This window comes from Arachis duranensis, chromosome 3, assembly GCF_000817695.3.
Source record: "Arachis duranensis cultivar V14167 chromosome 3, aradu.V14167.gnm2.J7QH, whole genome shotgun sequence".
Classification (NCBI taxonomy): Eukaryota; Viridiplantae; Streptophyta; class Magnoliopsida; order Fabales; family Fabaceae; genus Arachis; species Arachis duranensis.
Genome location: NC_029774.3, coordinates 116,999,240 through 117,020,071, shown reverse-complemented (window position 1 = coordinate 117,020,071; position 20,832 = coordinate 116,999,240). Strand labels below are relative to the sequence as shown.

The window sequence follows — 20,832 nt, the reverse complement described above, 5'->3', positions numbered from 1 at the left end:
GCTGAAAAAGATAAAAACATAGTAAAGACACTTGCAGTTGTCCAAAAATCTGATATAGTTTTAACACCAGAAGACGTTCAGGTAAAAATTGTGAAAATGACGAGATCTCGATAAATTATGTTTTTACAGAAGAAAAATGGGACTGAAATAAGACAATTTTCAATAAAATATTTGCGTATAATGTAGCATTAAATATCATGCATGAAAGTAATGATCTTAAGCCAAGAACAGTCGAAGAATGTCGACAAAAGAATGATTGGCCAAAATGGGAGGAAACTATGAAGGCTGAGTTATACTACTTGCAAAACATGAAGTCTTTGGAGTGGATACAGATGGGTATTTGTGAGAAAACAAAATGAGCAAAATGAAGTTGTACGCTACAGAGCTCGAGTTGTGGTACAAAGTTTTTCACAAAATTCTGATATAGATGAGCATAGAACTCTTGAACCATTAAGATTCCGACTTGTTGAATGGGGTTGGTGAGAACTTCCCAACCTCTTCTTTGGATCTCATGTCGGATCTCCAGATACTCATTCCTTTTGAGCATGAAAGGGACCTATGGGATCACCTTCTTCTTGGCAATAACTTCATAGAAGTGGTCTTGATAGACCTTTGAGATGAATCTCTCCATCTCCCATGACTCGGAGGTGGAAGCTTTTGCTTTCCCTTTACTCTTTCTAGAGGTTTCTCTGGCCTTAGGTGCCATAAATAGTTATAGAAAAACAAAAAGCAACGCTTTTACCACACTAAACTTAAAAGGTTTGCTCGTCCTTGAGCAAAATAAGAAAGAAAGAAGGAGAAGAAGAAGAAGAAGAAAATGGAGGAGAAAGAGGGAGAGAGTGAATTCGGCCAAGGGAGTATAAGGTGTTTGTGATGTGTGAAAATGAAGGAGGGATGAGGGGTTTATATAGGAGTGGGAGGAGGGTTAGGTTCGTGTAATTGGGGTTGGGTGTGGAAGGGAAAGGATTTTGAATTTTGGAAGTAGGTGGGGGGTTTTTGGGGAAGAGATATGAAGGTGATTGGTGAAGGATATTTGGGAATGATTGTTGAAGGGTGTTTGGGGAAGAGTGTTATGAAAATGTGTGAGAGAGAGAGAAAGAATGAGTTGAGGTTGGTGGAGATCCTGTGGGGTCCACAGATCCTGAGGGGTCAAGGACTTTTCATCCCTACTCTATTTAGGCGTACAAAACACCCTTAGAGTGCAATTCTGGTGTTAAACGCCAGGTTGCTGCCTATTTTTGGCATTTAACGACAGCTTTTCTTCTCTTTCTGGCATTTAACGCCAAGTTACTGCCTGTTTCTGGAGTTTAACGCCAGCCTGTTGCCCTGTTTTGGCGTTAAATGCCAGTTTGGTGCCCATTTCTGGCGTTAAACACCCAGAATGGTGCCAGACTGAGTGTTTAACACCCATTCTGCTACTCTTATTGGTGTTTAAACGCCAGTGAGCTCATCCTCCAGGGTGTGCTATTTTTAATGTTGTTTTTTATTTAGCTTTAATTTTTTTTTGCAGTTATTTTTGTGACTTCACATGATCATTAACCTAAGAAAACATAAGATAATAATGGAAAATGGAAATTTAACATAGATAAATAAAAATTGGGTTGCCTCCCAATAAGTGCTTCTTTAATGTCAATAGCTTGATAGTGGGCTCGCATGGAGCCTCACAGATAATCAGGGCATGGTTGTGGCCTCTCAACACCAAACTTAGAGTTTGGTTGTGGCCTCCCAACACCAAACTTAGAGTTTGAATGTGGGGGCTTTGTTTGACTCTGTATTGAGAGAAGCTTTTCATGCTTCTTTTCCATGTGTACAGAAGGAGAACCTTGAGTCTTGAATACAAGGTAGTCCCCATTCAATTGAAGGACCAACTCTCCTCTGTCAACATCAATCACAGCTTTTGCTGTGGCTAGGAAAGGTCTGCCAAGGATGATGGATTCATCCTCATCCTTTCCAGTGGCTAGGATTATGAAATCAGCAAGGATGTAAAGGCTTTTAACCTTCACTAGCACGTCCTCTACTAGTCCATAAGCCTGTTTCATTGATTTGTCTGCCATCTCTAGTGAGATTCTTGCAACTTGTACCTCAAAAATTCCTAGTTTCTCCATTACAGAGAGTGGCATGAGGTTAATACCTGACCCTAGGTCACACAGAGCCTTCTCAAAGGTCATGGTGCCTATAGTACAGGGTATTAAGAATTTACCAGGATCCTGTTTCTTTTGAGATAAAATTTGCTGAACCTAGGTATTCAGTTCATTAATGAGCAATGGAGGTTCATCCTCCCAAATCTCATTACCAAATAGTTTGGTATTCAGCTTCATGATTGCTCTTAGATACTGGGCAACTTGCCCTTCAGCAATGTCTTCATCTTCTTCAGAAGATGAATAGTCATCAGAGCTCATGAATGGTAAAAGAAAGTTCAATAGAATCTCTATGGTCTCTATATGAGCCTCAGATTCCTTTGGTTCCTCATTGGGGTACTCCTTAATGGCCAGTGGACGTTCCCTGAGGTCTTCCTCACTGGGAATCACTGCCTTTTCACTCTCTCCAGGTTCGGCCATGTTGGTCACGGTTATGGCCTTGCACTCTCTTTTGGAATTCTCTTCTGTATTGCTTGGGAGAGTGCTAGGAGGAGTTTCAGTAACTCTTTTACTCAACTGACCCACTTGTGCCTCCAAGTTTCTGATGGAGGACCTTGTTTCATTCATGAAACTGAAAGTGGCCTTAGATAGATTAGAGACTATATTTGCTAAGCTAGATGGATTCTGCTCAGAATTCTCTGTCTGTTGCTGAGAGGATGATGGAAAAGGCTTGCCATTGCTAAACCTATTTCTTCCACCATTATTATGGTTAAAGCCTTGTTGAGGCTTTTGTTGACCCTTCCATGAGAAATTTGGATGATTTCTCCATGAGAGATTATAGCTGTTTTCATAGGCTTCACCCATGTAATTCACCTCTGCCATTGCAAGGTTCTCAGGATCATAAGCTTCTTCTTAGAAGATGCTTCTTTAGTACTGTTGAATGCATTTTGCAATCCATTCAGACTCTGAGAAATCATATTGACTTGCTGAGTCAACATTTTATTCTAAGCCAATATGGCATTTAGAGTATCAATTTCAAGAACTCCCTTCTTCTGAGGCGTCCCATTATTCACAGGATTCCTCTCAGAGGTGTACATGAATTGGTTATTTGTAACCATTTCAATGAGTTCCTGAGCTTCTGCAGGTGTTTTCTTCAGGTGAATAGATCCACTTGTAGAATGGTTCAATGACATCTTAGACAATTCAGACAGACCATCATAGAATATATCCAGGATGGTCCATTCTGAGAGCATATCAGAAGGACACTTTTTGGTCAGTTGCTTGTATCTTTCCCAAGCTTCATAGAGGGATTCACCTTCTTTCTGCCTGAAGGTTTGAACATCCACTCTAAGCTTGCTCAGCTTTTGAGGAGGAAAGAATTTGGCTAAGAAAGCCGTGACCAGCTTGTCCCAAGAGTTCAGGCTATCTCTAGGTTGAGAGTCCAACCATATTCTAGCTCTATCTCTTACAGCAAAAGGGAAAAGCATAAGCTTGTAGACCTCGGGATCAACTCCATTGGTCTTAACAGTATCACATATCTACAAGAATTCAGTTAAGAACTGAAAAGGATCTTCTGATGGAAGTCCATAAAAGTTGCAATTCTATTGCATCAGAGAAATTAATTGAGACTTAAGCTCAAAATTGTTTGCTCCAATGGCAGGGATTGAGATGCTTCTTCCATGGAAGTTGGAAGTTGGTGTAGTAAAATCACCAAGCACCTTCCTTGCATTGTTATTGTTGTTGGGTTCAGCTATTACTTCTTTTTCGAGATTCTCTGTAAGGTTTTTTCTAGATTGTTGTGCTTTAGCTTCTCTTAGCTTCTTCTTCAGAGTCCTTTCAGGTTTAGAGTCATCTTCAACAAGAATGTCCTTGTCCTTGCTCCTGCTCATATGAAAAAGAAGAGAACAGAAAAGAAGAGGAATCCTCTATGTCACAGTATAGAGATTCCTTTATGTGAGTAGAAGAGAAGAAGAATAGAAGGAGGAAAAATTCGAACACAGAGAGAGAAGAAAAGAGGGTTCGAATTATGAGTAGAAGAGAAGTGTTAGTAGATAAATAAAATAATTAGAGAGAAATTCGAAAATTATTTTGAAAAATGGGTTAGCAATTTTCGAAAAAGTTAGAAGAGATAAAATTAGAATTTAAATCAATTAGTTAATTAAAAATATTTTTGAAAAAGATGTTAATGGTTTTCGAAAATTAGAGAGAAAGTGGTTAGGTGGTTTTGAAAAAAGATAAGAAATAATAAATTTGAAAAGATAAGAAGTTAGAAAGAGATTTTGAAATTAAGATTTGAAAAAGATATGATTTGAAAAAGATATGTTTGAAAAGATATGATTGAAGAAAATTTGATTTTTAAAAAGATATGATTGAAAAGATATGGTTGAAAAAAAAAGATTTGATTTTTTTTAAAATTGATGACTTAACTAATCAAGAAATTAAAAGATATGATTCTAAAATTTAAAGTTTGAATCTTTCTTAACAAGAAAGTAACAAACTTGAAATTTTTGAATCAAAACATTAATTGTTAGTATTAATTTCGAAAAATATGAGGTAAAAATAGGAAAAAGATTTTGAAAAATTTTGAAAAAGATTTTTGAAAATTTTCGAAAAACAAAGGAAAAAAATAAAAAAGATTTGCTTTTAAAAATGATTTTGAAAAGATAAATTTTTGAAATTGAAATCTTGACTTAACTAACAAGAAACAACTTATTTTAAAATTTTTTGACTAAGTCAACCCAAAGTTTCGAAATTTATGAGTGAAATAAGAAAAAGATATTTTTTATTTTTTTAAATTTAATGGGGAAAGAAAAAACCACAAAATGACTTAACACATAAAAATTTTGGATTAAAACAAATGATGCATGCAAGAACACTATGAATGTCAAGATGAACACCAAGAACACTTTGAAGATCATGATGAACATCAAGAACTTATTTTTGAAAAATTCTCAAGAAAAGAAAAACATACAAGACACCAAACTTAGAGATTTTTCATGTTTAGAAACTATGAATTCAAAAATACATATGAAAAACAACAAAAGATACAAAATAATAAAATATGAAGATCAAACAAGGAGACTCATCAAGAACAACTTGAAGATCATGAAGAATGCAATGCATGAATTTTCGAAATTTTTTTTTTAGAAAAATTAAAACATGCAATTGACACCAAACTTAAAAATTGATACTAGACTCAAACAAGAAACACAAAATATTTTTTTGGTTTTTATGATTTTATTAAATTTTTTTGTATTATTTTTTTTCAAAAAAATTTTTGGAAAAACGAAAAAGAAGAAAAATTTTTGAAAGATTTATGAAACTTTTTGAAAATAGAACAAGAAGAAAATTACCTAATCTAAGCAATAAGATGAACCGTCAGTTGTCCAAACTCGAACAATCCCCGGCAATGGCGCCAAAAACTTGGTGCACGAAATTGTTATCCCTTGGCATGGCTCCAAAAACTTGGTGCACAATACCATGATTCACACGTTTCTTCACAACTTCGCACAGCTGACCAGCAAGTGCACTGAGTCGTCCAAGTAATACCTTACGTGAGTAAAGGTCGATCCCACGGAGATTGTCTGCTTGAAGCAAGCTATGGTCATCTTATAAATCTCAGTTAGGCAGATTCAAATGGTTATGGAGTTTTGATAATTAAAAGATAGATAAACATAAAATAAAGATAGAGATACTTATATAATTCATTGGTGAAAATTTCAGATAAGCGTATGGAGATGCGTTATTCCTTCTGAATCTCTGCTTTCCTACTGCCTTCATTCAATCATTCATACTCCTTTCCATAACAAGCTGTATGTTTGGGGATCACCGTTGTCATTGGCTACCTCCCATCCTCTCAGTAAAAATGGTCCTCTACGGTTTCTGTACGGCTAATCAACTGTCGGATTTCTCGTCTCGGATGAATAATACCAGGCACAGTTACTGCATGGCTAATCAGCTGTTGGTTCTCACTTGTGTTGGAATAGGATCCAGTGATCCTTTTGCGTATGCCACTACGCCCAACAGTCATGAGTTTAAAGCTCGTCACAGTCATCCCTTCCCAGATCCTACTCGGAATACCACAGACAAGGTTTAGACTTTCCGAATCTCAGGAATGCTGCTAATTGTTTCTAGCCTATACTACGAAGGTTCTAATCTCAGATTCAGATGCCCCATTGTCAGAGGGGAAATGATGTGAATCGTTGATTGGGATATGCATTCAAGCTTGTTTTCATGTAGATCAGAAGTGTTTATCAGGCACGCGTTCATAAGTGAGAATGGTGATGAATGTCACTTGATTATCACATTCATCATGTTCTTGTGTGCGAATGAATATCTTGGAATAAGAATAAGTTTGAATTGAATAGAAGAATAATAGTACTTTGCATTAATACTCGAGGAACAGCAGAGCTCCACACCTTAATCTATGGTGTGTAGAAACTCCACCGTTGAAAATACATAAGTGATGAAGGTCCAGGCATGGCCGAATGGCCAGCCCCTATAAAAGTCTAAGATAGCATAAAACTGATCAAAGATGATCTAAGGATAATCCAAATATGTCAAATACAATAGTAAATAGTCCTATTTATACTAAACTAGTTACTAGGGTTTACAGAGATAAGTAAATGATGCAGAAATCAACTTCCGGGGCCCACTTGGTGTGTGCTTGGGCTGAGCATTGAAGCTTTCATGTGTAGAAACTTTTCTTGGAGTTAAACGTCAGTTTTGGTGCCAGTTTGGGCGTTTAACTCCAGCTTGTAACTCAGTTTTGGCGTTTAACGCCAGAATAGAGCAGGAAGTTGGCATTTGAACGCCAATTTTTGTCGTCAAAACTCGAGCAAAGTATAGACTATTATATATTTCTGGAAAGCCATGGATGTCTACTTTCCAAGGCAGTTGAGAGCGCGCCAATTGGGCTTCTATAGCTCCAAAAAATCCATTTCGAGTGTAGGAAGATTAGAATTCAACAGCATCTGCAGTCCTTTTACAGCCTCTGAATCAGATTTTTGCTCAAGTCCCTCAATTTCAGCCAAAAAATATCTGAAATCATAGAAAAATACACAAACTCATAGTAAAGTCAAGAAATGTGAATTTTGCATAAAACTAATAATTATATACTAAAAACTAACGAAATCATACTAAAAACTACCTAAAAACAATGCCAAAAAGCGTATAAATTATCCGCTCATCACCGAGCTTAGTTCTGATTGAGCTTTGTGAGATCTCTAGTGGTATCATAGCTTCAGAGCCATATACAAGTCTGAAAGGTGTTTCCTTGGTTGATGACTGTGGCATTGTGTTGTAACCCCAGAGGACTTCAGGTATTAATTCGGCCCAAAGGCCTTTAACGTCATCTAGTTTCTTTTTTAGTGCATGAAAGATGACCTTATTTGCTGATTCTGCTAGTCCGTTTGTCTAAGGATGTTCAACGGAGGCAAAATGTTACCTGATTTTAAGGTTCTACAAAAAAATTTGAAATTTCTGATCGGCAAACTGGCGACCATTGTCAGTAATGATGTGGTTGGGGATGCCGAAACGGCAAATAATATTTTTCCAAATGAAAGAGGTTATTTGTTGGGATGTAATCTTAGCTGAAGGTTGGGCCTCAACCCATTTCGAGAAATAATCAATTGCAACGATTAGAAACTTTACCTGACCTGGTGTTGTAGGGAATGGACCGAGTATATCCAGCCCCTATTGGTTGAAAGGCCAGGTAATGTCGGAATGATGCATATCCTCTACAGGAATATGTATGATGGTGGCATGTTTCTGGCAATTGTTACATGTCAGAACTTTGTTTTGGCTATCATGTTTTAAAGTCAGCCAAAAGAAACCGGCGCGGAGTATTTTTGAGGCTAAGCTCCAAGCTCCTGTGTGTGTTCCGCAAATTTCTTCATGTGCTTCGGACAATGCTATTTCGGCTTTAGCTTTGCTAAGGCATTTTAGCAATGGGCGAGTATACCCGCGTCTATACAAGGTTTCGTTGAGTAATGTGAAAAAGGTTGCTTGTCGTCGGAATCTATTTATATTCTCGATGTCATCCGGTATGTGCCCTGTTTGTAAGTATTCTATAAAATCGGTTCGCCAATCGCTTTCCTGTGTAAGACTTAGCACATCTGTTAGAGTAACACTTGGGGATGTTATAATGGATTGATGCAATATAGAAAAAGCCGATTGGGTATTGCCGAGTTTAGATAAAATGTCGGCCCTTTGGTTTTGTTCCCGTGGTATGTGGTGTATTTCAAATTTTGAAAACTTTGAAATTAGATCCTTTACTAACAGTAGATATTTAGATAGAAGAGGATCTCTTACTTGGAAAAGGTCGTTTACCTGTTGAACAACCAACAGTGAGTCACAGTATACCTTTATAGTAGATATATGGAGGTCCAAACAAAGTCAGAGTCCTGCGACAAGGGCTTCATATTCCAATTGATTGTTGCTGGCTTTAAAAGATAAGTGTAAGGAATGCTCAAGAATGAAACCATCATCGGCCTCCAGTCGTATTCCGGCACCACATCCTTCTTTATTGGATGAGCCGTCTATGTATAAGCTCCATTATTTTGTGTGGTCTTCTTCTGAGGGTATTGTAAGTTCTGCAATAAAATCGGGTAAAAATTGTGACTTAATCGGCCCTCTTGACTGATACCTGATGTCGAACTCGGACAGTTCGATTGACCACTTTATAAGTCTCCCAGCAATGTCTGGCTTGTGTAACACTTGTCGTAATGGGTGATCTGTTTTGACATTGATGACGTGACTCTGGAAATAAGGTCAGAGTCTTCTTGTTGAAAATAAAAATGCTAAAGCCAGCTTCTCTATTCTTGGATAATTAAGCTCGGCGTGATGGAGTGTTTTGCTGACGAAGTATACTGGATACTGAGTTTTGTTCCTTTCTGTAACAAGAGCAAAGCTTATCGCCCAATCAGTAACTGATAAATATAGTAATAAATCTTCTCCTTGAAAGGGTTTTTGTAAAATCGGCGGTTGTGAGAGAGTTGTTTTTAGTGTGGTAAAAGCTCTTTCACAATCCTCAGTCCATTGAAATCGGTTTTTCTTTTTTATTGCTTGGAAAAAAGGAATAGATTTTGAAGCTAAACATGGTACAAATCTTGATAGTGCCGCAAGTCTTCCTGTGAGGCGTTGTACTTCTTTTACTGTTTTAGGGCTCATCATATCCACAACTGCTCGGTATTTGTCGGGGTTTGCCTCAATGCCCCTGCTTGTTAGTAAAAACCCCCAGGAACTTACCACCTTGTACCGTGAAGGCGCATTTTTCTGGGTTCAGATGCATGTTGTAGGTGCGTATTTGGCCGAATATCTATGTTAAGTCGTCAATATGGTTTCCGCCGATCTTTGTCTTGGCGACCATGTCATCTACGTAGACCTCTATATTTTTGCCGATCTGTTTGGCGAAAACTTTATCCATAAGACGCTGGTAAGTTGCTTCTTCATTCTTTAGTCCAAAAGGCATAACCTTATAACAGTAGTTACCGAAGTCAGTAATAAATGCTGGTTTACTTTGGTCAGAGGGGTGCATAAGGATTTAGTTGTACTCCGAATAGGCATCCATGAAACTTAAAGTAGCGTAACCAGAAGCGTTATCTACCAGAGAGTCTATGGATGGTAAAGGATAAGAATCCTTTGGGCATGCTTTATTTAAGTCAGTGAAATCGATGCACATGCGCCACTTACCGTTTTGTTTCCTTACCATAACCACATTGGCTAGCCAGGTGGTGAATCTGATTTCTTTGATGAATTCTGCATTGATCAGCTTTTGAGTTTCTTCTAATGATGCTTTTCTTTTTTCATCGCCGAGTTTTCTTTTCTTTTGCTGCACAGGTCATGCAGATGGGTTTGTAGCTAATTTATGGCTGATGATCTGTGGGTCGATGCCGGGCATATCGGAAGGTGTCCATGCAAATAAGTTGGCTTGTTCTTGCAGGAAGGCGGTGATGGCTTTTAGTTCCTCTGTACTTACTGATGTACCTACAAAGGTAAATTTGTTAGGATCATTGTTAAAATATACTCTCTGTAAGTCATCGGAGGGCGTAGGTCGTTCTTGGAAGTCGGCTCTTGGATCTAGGTTGGCTATTGCCGAGCTTTTGTTAGTAAGGTCGACATTGTTCACTTGTTAGTTTGGATGATTTTGGAAATTCATGCCGATGTTGTAACATTGTCGTGCCTCTTTATGATCTCCATGGATGGTGACAACATGGTCGTCCTGCAGGGGAAACTTAACACACAGGTGAACTGTAGACACAATTGTGCCGAACTTGTTTAAGAAAGGTCGGCCAAGTATAAGATTATATGGACTGAAGCAGTCTACTACTAAATATTGAATATCAGTGGTTTTTGAAAGAGGATGCTCACCCAGTGTGGTTTGCAACCACATTGACCCCAATATTGGAACTCGTTCACCCGAAAAACCAACAAGATCTCCCCCTGTTGACTGGAGGATATTGTTGCTGAGCTTCATTTTTTGGAATGTTGAGTAGAACAGGACGTCGGCGCTGCTCCTAGGATCTAGAAGTACCTTCTTGACCAAAAGGTCTCCCAACTGAAGAGTGATGACCACGGGATCATCCAGGTTCTATATGGTAGAATTGAAGTCGGCTTGCGTAAATGTGACTTGTGGGAGTTGTGTTATGGCTTCAGCTTCGCTGTTTGGGCCATCTCACGAGCATATTGCTCGGAATGATCTTTTTCTTGCCGAGTTTGAGGATCCTCCACTGGCGTATCCTCCTGAAATACAATTAATTATTCTTCGAGGTTTTTCATATGATGTTACCTTTTCCTTGCCTCGGTGTGGTTGTTCGGGTAAATCATTGGTTGTAGATGTCGTGGGACGTTTTTGGATGTGACCTCCAATATATTTGTCAAGGTGCCCTTGTCGTGCCAGCTGCTCCAGAAGGTCTTTGGCCACCACACAGTCGTTAGTAGTGTGGCCGTGCTTTTGATGGAATGCACAATATTTGGATTTATCCGTGTTCTTGGTATCCTGATAGGTACCAGCCTTTCTCAGTGGTTTAATCAATTTTGAATTCAGGATTTCTTTTATTATGTCCTCTTGCCTGGTGTTGAACTGCATATAAGAATCAAATTGAGGGGTTAGTTTAAAACTTTTCTTATTGCTCATAACCTTATCTTCATCTCTGTGATTTGTTTTGTCCGACTTCCGGGCTTGTCTGAGTTCCTCGATATCAATTTGGCCTTTGGCTTTCTCGCGAAACTTGGCAAGAGTCCTTGTCTTGGCTACGGTGATGGTTTCTTGGAACTTTCCCAGTTGGAGTCCGCTTTTGATTGCGTGGAGGTGGACTTCGGGGTGAAGGTCTGGTATGCTTATGGCGACCTTCGTGAAACGAGTCATGTAATCCTTCAGACTTTCATTTTGTCCTTGCTTGATTGTATTCAGATAATCCGAGTCATGCAAATAAATTGCAGATCCAGCGAAGTGTTCTTCAAATTGCTTGGCCAGTTGGTGAAATCGTGAAATGGAACCTGCAGGCAAAGCACACAACCAATCAACTGCAGGACTGTCTAAATAATTCGGAAAACAATGGCATAAAATAGTATCTGATGCACCGTTAACGATCATTATTGATCGGAATTTTTTGAGAAATTTCTTGGGGTCTCCGAGCCCATCGTAAGGTGTGAGGGTCAGCGGGAGGGTGAATCTTTTCGGTAGCTGGAAGTTCATCACTTCTGGCGTGAAGGGTCCTACGAGTTCGTCGGACTCTTTGTTTCCATCCTCAGGCTGGGCTTCCTCAGCTCGGATGGTTTTCGAGACGTGTGAGGGTTCGAAATGATGCTCATTATCTTCTAGGTGTTGGTGATTATTGTTGTTATTTTCTATCCGAGCATGGTTCAGTTCAGCGATTTAAGCAGCCATTATTTGATTCTCGTTGGCCATCTGTTGATTGGCTTGCTGTAGTTCGGTTACCATCCGCATAAGTTCGGACATGGAAAGGGGTGGTACGTCAGCCATGGGTATAAGCGAAGGTAATGGGACCAAAAGAAAGAACCGATTTTCTCGGCCCCACGGTGGGCGCCAATTGATCTTGCTTGTGGAATAGGTCGGCTTCAACTATCTGGTAATGGCCGATTTATGTCCTCGAAGGCTGAACGTCATACACCTAAGTCCGAGCTTTTCCTTTTCGTCATAGCGTGAAAGCACGAGTGAAGGGAGGGAGGAGTGCACCTGCAAAGGCACTCCAAAGCTTAAGGCAATATATTGCCTTATTTGAACTTAGTGAAGACAAATACTTTACCTTACTTTATATGATGAATTCTTCGTCCGTTACATTCTCGGTATTAATCGTCGGTTCTGAAATGATTGATATTGTAACCGACCTGATTATGCCGCTTGAATGTCGGTTATGATAGGAGTAGTAATTTGACTGAGTTATGGCTCATGATAGGCCGAGGCTTATAACGGGTGACAGTTATAGTTCTCAGCGATAACGACTATAATACCGAGTTATAGCTCGTATTAAAGGCGGCCATATTAAAGTTCAATCAAGTTGATCCAAATCTAATAAAAATCACTTTCATTACACGTAGCAGCATGTGTATACACTGCTTCACTAATGCAAATATCTTCGTCGCGTTCTTTCTTCTTTTTCATGTGCCTCATTTTTCTTCTTCGCATTCCTCCTTTTTCTTCTTTTCATCGTGATTCTTTTATTACTGTTGTTGTTGCTACATTTTTTCTTTTTCTCTTTTTCTTCCTAGTAATTTTGTAACATTTGATTTTTTTTGTAAATTTTATTCTTTTTAAGAGAATGAAACAAGAAGAATTATGAAAAAAATAAAATAAGAAGAAGAAAATGAAAAAGAAAAAGCGGAAGAGAAATAATTTTGAATTATGCAAAACTTATTATTAGAATAAAAATACACCAAAATTTCTTATATTTTATACCCAAATTTTGCTACAAATGTACAAAGAATATAGGTTCATCTCATTCCTAATAATTTTATAGCATTATGTGTATCTTCTTTTTCTTTGTTTGATTTTTTTATTTTTATTCTGGTTAATAAAGTAAAACAAGAAGAAACTTGAGAAGGTAAAACAAGAAAGAAAAAATGAATAATAAAAAAGGAAGATGAAGATGATGAAAAAGAAGAAGCAGCAGCAAAAGATGAGGAGGAAGAAGAGGAAGAGTTTTGAATTATGCAGAACTTATTAGAATAAAAATACACTGAAATTTCTTAACAATAACAAATAAATTTCTTAGTTTTTACACCAAAATTTTGCTACAAATGCACAAAAATATTTTCTTTAATGCTTTCTTTTTTTTATTTCTTTCTTTCTTTTAGTTGAATGAACGTAAGTTCATTCTCTTCCTAGTAATTTTGCAATATTATATGATTTTTTTGTTTGATTTTTTTTTTGTTTTTATTCTTATTAATAGAGTAAAATAAGAAGAAACTTGAGAAGGTAAAACAAGAAGGAAAAGATGAATAAGAAAAAAAAGATGATGATGAAAAAGAACAAGAAGAAAAAATAACACAAGATGAGGAGGAGGAAGAGAAAAATTTTTGAATTATGTAGAACTTATTAGAATACAAATACACCAAAATTTCTTAATAATAATACATAAATTTCTTAGTTTTTACACCGAAATTTTGCTACAAAAGTACAAAAATATCTTTTTTAATGCTGTATTTTTTTCTTCTTCTTTTTTTCTTTATTTATTTCTTTCTTTTTTCTGTTATACATATAAGAAGAAGAAGACGACGATGATGATGATAATAATGATGATGGAGGAGGAGCAGGAGAAGGAAGAAAAGAAAGGAGATCAAAAAAATTCAAATGAAAAAAGAAAGAGGAGAAGGAGATGGAAGTGGTGATAGTGACGACGACGATAATGAAAGAAAAATATTAGAAAAAAAGAAGAGAAGAAGAAGACGACGATGAAGAGAACACAGAGAATGAAGAGAACACAGAGAATAAAGAGAATGCAGTTATATATATTCGCACCTTAAGTAAAAAATTTGTTAGAAGTAGTAGAGCATGAAAGTGAATTAGATTATAGCAACTTGGTTGAATTTAGTTGGTTAAATAACTTAAATATTAAACTTTATTGTAATATTAATTAATTTTTAAAAATTATATTTATATTTTAAATTTTAAATATTAAATCCTAAATTTTTAGAAATTTTATATTATAAGCATCTTACCCTTCTGAATCGAAGAGTTTTCTTCTTCATCCGAATATAGTTCAGTAACTTAAAAGTATTGAATCTCTCAACCGTCTCCATAAGCATACATAAGCAATTATAATTATATGAACAACGAACAATGATTACATTATCCAATTAATCAAAGTTCTCTTGAAATTTGAAAACATGACAAACTTAGAAGAAAGCTTATAAAATTGACTATAGCCTCTGATATGAATCAATAATAGTATGAGGGTGAAGCCGAATTGGAAGTCCATTGACTGGCTCAAGCAAGGAATCATACTTAAACTTCTCATCAGAATTCACCAAATCCCATTTGAACCATTTCACAATGTGATGCATGAACACAAGTATCTCTATCCTTGCAAACTCTAGTCCCAGACACATTCTAGGCCCTCCTCCAAATGGAACATATGAATAGGCCGTAGGACCTTCTCCCTCAAATCTTGATGCATCAAAAGCTTCCGGATTCGGAAAATACGCCGGATCCATGTGTGTCGAGCCAGGGAGCCAGCGCAACTGCCAATAAGAACCATGTACAATTCAAAACTTAAATAAAACACTTGTTGAGAGTCGTTAAATAATTTGACAGGTTTGACTAAATTATCATATAACGGTTTACACTAAGTTAACTACACCTGAGTTTCTATCTTACAACAGAAAAATGAAGGGTTTGGAACATACCTTCCAGCCCTTGGGAATGGTATAGCCAGCATAGTTAAAATCCTTTATTGCTACTCTGTAAGTACCCGCAACAGGTGGTAACAGCCTCATGACTTCAGATGCAACATTCCAAGAATACTTCATTTTCTGAATATCCTCCCATTGCAACAACTCCCCTGCCTCTTTCTCTCTGCTTATTTCGACTTGTTCTGTCATGATGACAAGACTTTGATATCAGTGTGCTTGGTTAGAATGTAAGAACAAGTTGGAAAATTGAAAACATGTTGAAGGATGTTGTTGCAAACCTTTCAAAACTTGTTCATAAACTTGAGGCATGGCCCCAAGATACTTCATGATAGATGATAAAGCCGACCGAGAAGTGTCGTGGCCAGCGAAAAGAAGCAGTAGCATGTTGTCACTAATCTCCGTTTCAGTCATGAATCTTCCATTGGAATCAGGTGTGACAAGCAAATGCGAAAGAAGGTCTTGTGTAGGTGACACATTCTTTTCTTGCAATTCAAGTTTCCTTTTCAATATCATCATCTTCACTTCTGTGGTTATTTCGTCTGCGGCTTTCATCGATCGACGAAATTTCGTTCCAGGCAGGTTGATTGGGAAGCCAAGCAAGCCTTTCAGGAAGTCATCAAGCTTTGACGAAAATTCTGATACATGAATTGGATCTTCAATGCTTAGGAACAAGCAACAAGCCAAGGAATATGTGTATAGCTGCACTGTGGAATAGATAATCACCTGCTCTTTTCCTTCAACATTTGAAAATAGTAGAAAGGGTAAAATTATTTAGAATTGAGAGAAAAAAAAAAAAAAGAAAAAGAAAAGTTGCTACCTTCTGCATAAGAAGCTTTTGTGCCTATCTGATAGTGCTAACCAAAGAAAAAAAAGCAACCTTATTATGCAGTGGTCAATTCATACTTTCTATTCTTGGCTAAGGTTTTCTTGATCATCGAATTATAAATTTAAGGGTAAATTCGGTGAAATTTATCCCAAGTTTAATAAGCAAAATATTGATTAATCTATTGTGTATGAACTAATACAACTGTAAATATTCGGCAGCAGCGAGTTAGTACTTGTTTGAATAAAATGGAAAAGGAACTCCTTACTTAGCAAACACAAATACATACATTCCTTACCTTGCCAATGAGTTTTGATATGGTTTTGAGCAATGATATCCATTTTTGGCAAGTAATTTCTGAGCACTTCAGCACTAAGAAAGCTCAATAGCAACCTTCTAGTCATCTTTGCTTCTTCACCAACCTTACTAATAAGAGATGTTCTTAACAGCTTCCTTATGGAGCTTGGCCACCACACTTGCACAATCTTATTCTCATTGCTGAACAGGAACTTGTTCCCGGCCGGGCCGCAGAACACTGCCATAGGATCTCCAAGAAATGAAGTTTTGAACACCCTGCAATCATGTTTCTCCATTCTATCTTTTATGAACCTTACCACGGTTCCCCCCCGAGCCGCGAGCATGAACTCGAAGGTTTCTCCAACAATAGGCCATCCTAAGTTTCCAGGAGGAAGATTCAGGCTTGGATCCTTTCTCAGTTTCACAAGTTTTGAGATGAAATGAAGACAAAGGACAACGAGTGCCAAAATTGTTGGCAAGGCTAGAAACTTGGCCACTTCCATTTTAGTAGTAGCTTTATGTTCTAAACTCTATGAATCTTGTTATTTGAGCATCCAAATTCCATAAACAGATGTATGTGTGAATGATCTAACTCATCATGTTATGGTTGAGACTTGAGAGGTTAGTGTCACACTCACAAACTTTTGACTTCATTTAATATTAATCTTAATTGCAAGTGATGGCAACATGAGCGTCATTCCATCCAACTATGATAATTTAATATTCTTTTTTTTTTTGGGGAATTATACCGAGCATAAACCCACTATGATAGTATAAACAACCTAACTGATAACAATTGAATAACATAGTAAACCACTTTTGGCACGCAAATGGCTCAATCTCCAAAATAATCATTTTTTAAAAGGAGCAAATGACATTATAACCCTTTAAACACTACCAAAATCAAATCTATATCATAATGTTATACAAATTTCAAAAGAAAGCTTCTAATAATGTATTAATCAATGGTGAGGATGAAGCAGAACCGGAAGTCCATTTACAGGTTCAAGCATGGGATCATACTTGAACTTCTCATTAGGATTAACCAAATCCCATTTGAACTGTTTCACAATATGATGCATGAACACAAGTATCTCTAGCCTTGCAAACTCTAGCCCCAAACACATTCTAGGCCCTCCACCAAACGGAACATACGAATACGGCGCAGGGCCTGCCCCTTCAAACCTCGACGCGTCAAAAGCCTCGGGATTCGTGAAGAGCCTGGGATCCACGTGTGAAGAGCAGGTTGTCCAATGCAACTGGCAAAACAAAAAATACCATTAATACATACTTTAAAATCTTGATAAGTGTGTTAAATATATAACCATTCATATTAGCGGACATACCTTCCAGCCCTTACCAATGGTATAGTCAGCATAGCTAAAATCCTTTAAGGCTTCTCTGTAAGCACCGGTGACCGGTGGCGATAGTCTCAAGACTTCAGATGCAACATTCCAAGAATACTTCATTTTCTGAACATCCTCCCATTGCAGGGATTCCCCTTCCCCTTTTGCTCTGCTAATTTCAACTTGTTCTGCAAGTCACAGTTACAACAAACTCCATCATCATTCATTCTGATCCAAATTATCATAGGCAAAATTATCCGAACCTGGACTTAAGGATTTCATTGCGAACCTGCCAAAACCTTGTTATAAACATGAGGAAGCTGCGCCAGGTACCTCATGAGAGATGACAGAGTGGATCTAGAAGTATCGTGGCCGGCGAAAAGGAGGAGGAGTATGTTATCCATGATCTCGATTTCAGTTAGGAACCTTCCATTGGAGTCGGGTGTTGCAAGCAAATGTGAGAGAATGTCTTGGCTTGGTGACGCTCTTTTCTCTTCCAAATCCACTTTTCTTTGCTTTATGATCTTTTTTATCTCTTCCCTTATTTCGTTGGCAGCTTTCATTGCTTGGTGAAATCTTGTTCCGGGCAAGTTGATGGTGAAGCCAACCAAGCCTTTTAAGAATCGGTGAAATCTCGACGAAAACTTTGAATCGTGGAGAGGATCTTCAATGCTCAGAAACAAGGAACAGGCCAAAGCATAAGTGTATTTCTGCACAGTAGAATGAACAACCACCTGTTCCTTTCCTATATATTAAAAAAAAGGTGAATGCTACACTGGTTAAAGAGTGGTGTCTATTTACTTAAAAAAAAAAATTAAAAATTAATATTTAATTTAAAAGATATAAAAATAAATTATTTAAAAAAAAATAAAACTTACCAAAAAAGTAAGTTAAACAAAAATTAGATAACAATTAATAAGCACAATAGAATTGGCCATTAAAAAATAGGTCATTGCATTAGCTATTCGAATGGAATATACATAGAAATATAAAATATGTTTCGAAAATAAATTAAACAATATATATATATATTTATATACAAATATATAATAAATAATTTTATAGTTAATTTTTCATGTGTTCCTATAATTTTTGTAGTTTAATTAGAGTAAAAAAATATTACAAGTTTTTAAGTTTGAAAAAATATAAGTAGACAATGAAAATATTAAATAATATAAATAATAGATATATTGAATGTTTATTTTATTAGGTGTACGAATGGTTATTCTAATATTAAAATTTAGTTGTGTAATTTAAAAGTATAGTATGTTTTTATTTGATTGGTAGTTATTTATATTGTTAAAAAAAATCATGGTTAGTTAGGATAATCCTTTAAGTTTTACAATTTAACGTGTATTAATAAAATTAAAATTTATTGCAATACGTAACCAAAAACAAAGTCCTAATTAAGTACCATTCTCAAGTGAGTGAGTTAATTTCTTACCTTGCCAATGAGTGTTAATGTGGATTTGAGCAATGGTATCCATTTTAGGCACGAAATTTCTGAGAATTTCAGGATTGAGAAAGGTCAAGAGCAACCTTCTTGTCATCTTTGCTTCATCGCCGACCTTATTAACCAAAGAAGACCTTAACAGCTTCTTTATAGAGCTTGGCCACCATACTTGCACATTCTTGTTCTCATTGCTAAACAAGAACTTGTTCCCCGCCGTGCCGCAAAACACTGCCATAGGATCTCCAAGAAACGAAGTCTTGAACACCCTTGAATCATACCTCTCCATTCTCTCTTGTATGAACCTCACCAGGGTTCCCTCACGAGCCGCGCTGATAAACTTGAAGGTTTCTCCAACAATTGGCCATCCTGAGCTTCCTGGAGGCCCATTCCGAATCTTCCTTCTCATGAAATGAAGATAGAGGAGGAGGAGTGCTAAAAGTGCTGGCATGGCTAGAAGCTTGGCCAACTCCATAACCTATAATTGATAGTTCCAAGTTCTAAGAATCAAGAAAAGTTTGGTTCAGGATAGATGAAAGTATGTGGATAGGTGTATATAAAGCGCTTTAATCTTTGATCATGACGTTAATCCTTAATGTAATTATTGGTGACAAGATAAGAGATAAATTTGGTATAATAGCTTCACCATTTTTGGCAATGTAAGCAACGTTAGAAAGCACTTGGACACAAGAGTCAATCTATTATAGGACAAATTTTAAAATTTTATAAGAGACACATTATAATATTTTTAAATAGATTTTAATAAAATTTTAAATAATAATGTATTATTTTTTAAATTTATTTTAAAAATATATATTATAAAAAATTGCCTCTACAGAGAATTGTGCCTTAGCTTCTCTTAGCTTTCTCTTCAAGGTCCTTTCAGGTTCAGGATCAGCCTCAACAAGAATGCTTTTATCTTTGCTTCTGCTCATATGAAAGAGAAGAAAACAAGGAAATATGTGGAATCCTCTATGTCACAGTATAGAGATTCCTTGAGGTGTCAGAGGAAAAGAAAAATAGAAGGTAGAAGTAGAAAATTCGAACTTATCAAAGAAGATGGAGTTCGAATTTTGCATTAAGGAATAGTGTTAGTCCATAAATAGAAGGATGTGAGAAGAAGGGAAGTAAGTTTCGAAAATTGAGTGAAAGATTTTGAAAACATTTTGAAAAACACTAATCAATTTTCGAAAATGAGTGGAAAAGAAATCAAGTGATTTTTGAAAAAGATTTTGAAATTAGAAATCAAAAAGATTATTTTGAAAAAGATGTGGTTAAGAAGATATGATTAGTTTTAAAAAAAAGATGTGATTGAGAAGATATGATTTGAAAAACATTAAAAAAAAAGATTTGATTTTTTTTTGTTTTTAAAATTAAAAATGAGATTTAAATTTAAAATTTTTAAATAAATATAAAATATTATATTATTTAGATTATAGTTGGATGAGAATCGTCATTATCAATTTGTCAGGTACGAATAGATTAATGATATCAAAAACTCGTTACAGATCATTTGGCTGTGAAAGGGCCACGTATATATAGTCTTTCCAAAATATCTTTCCGCTATACCTACCTTAGCTTCATTCTTTTAAGTCTGGTGCTTAATACCCCCGGGGGGATATTTTGTTTTTCTGGTTTCTTTGATAAGTAATGATAACGGAATTTAAATCTTACCGATATGCATGGACTCGTTGATACGAGTATATTGCTACTAAATGACCAAAAGCACATAAAATATATATTGAATATAAAATATAAAATAAGGTTATGATTTAGAAGAAGAAGCGACGACAATAAACGTGCATTTAAAATATTTGGTTGAACTTAATTAAAATTATAACTTAGATGTATAAATTTATTCATAAATTTAATTGGATAATTTTATAATTTTTTATATGATTAATATATTAAAATTAAATTTTTATAAAAATAAAAAATTATATTATTATAAATGAAATTTTAACT

General features: G+C 36.3%; 2 protein-coding genes across 2 annotated transcripts; both read right to left on the bottom strand.

Moving 5' to 3' along the window:
- Positions 1-14,340: 14,340 nt before the first annotated feature.
- LOC107480504 (beta-amyrin 28-monooxygenase) lies at positions 14,341-16,696 on the bottom strand. Its single transcript, XM_016100657.3, has 4 exons — positions 16,073-16,696; positions 15,230-15,685; positions 14,946-15,133; positions 14,341-14,780 (listed from the first exon to the last, which is right to left on the bottom strand). The coding sequence occupies exons 1-4, from the start codon at positions 16,572-16,574 to the stop codon at positions 14,460-14,462; spliced, it is 1,467 nt and encodes a 488-aa protein (XP_015956143.1). The 5' UTR covers positions 16,575-16,696; the 3' UTR covers positions 14,341-14,459.
- Positions 16,697-16,699: 3 nt separating this feature from the next.
- Positions 16,700-19,521, bottom strand: LOC107480505 (beta-amyrin 28-monooxygenase). Its single transcript, XM_016100658.3, has 4 exons — positions 18,862-19,521; positions 17,707-18,162; positions 17,418-17,605; positions 16,700-17,330 (listed from the first exon to the last, which is right to left on the bottom strand). The coding sequence occupies exons 1-4, from the start codon at positions 19,340-19,342 to the stop codon at positions 17,034-17,036; spliced, it is 1,422 nt and encodes a 473-aa protein (XP_015956144.1). The 5' UTR covers positions 19,343-19,521; the 3' UTR covers positions 16,700-17,033.
- Positions 19,522-20,832: the final 1,311 nt, after the last annotated feature.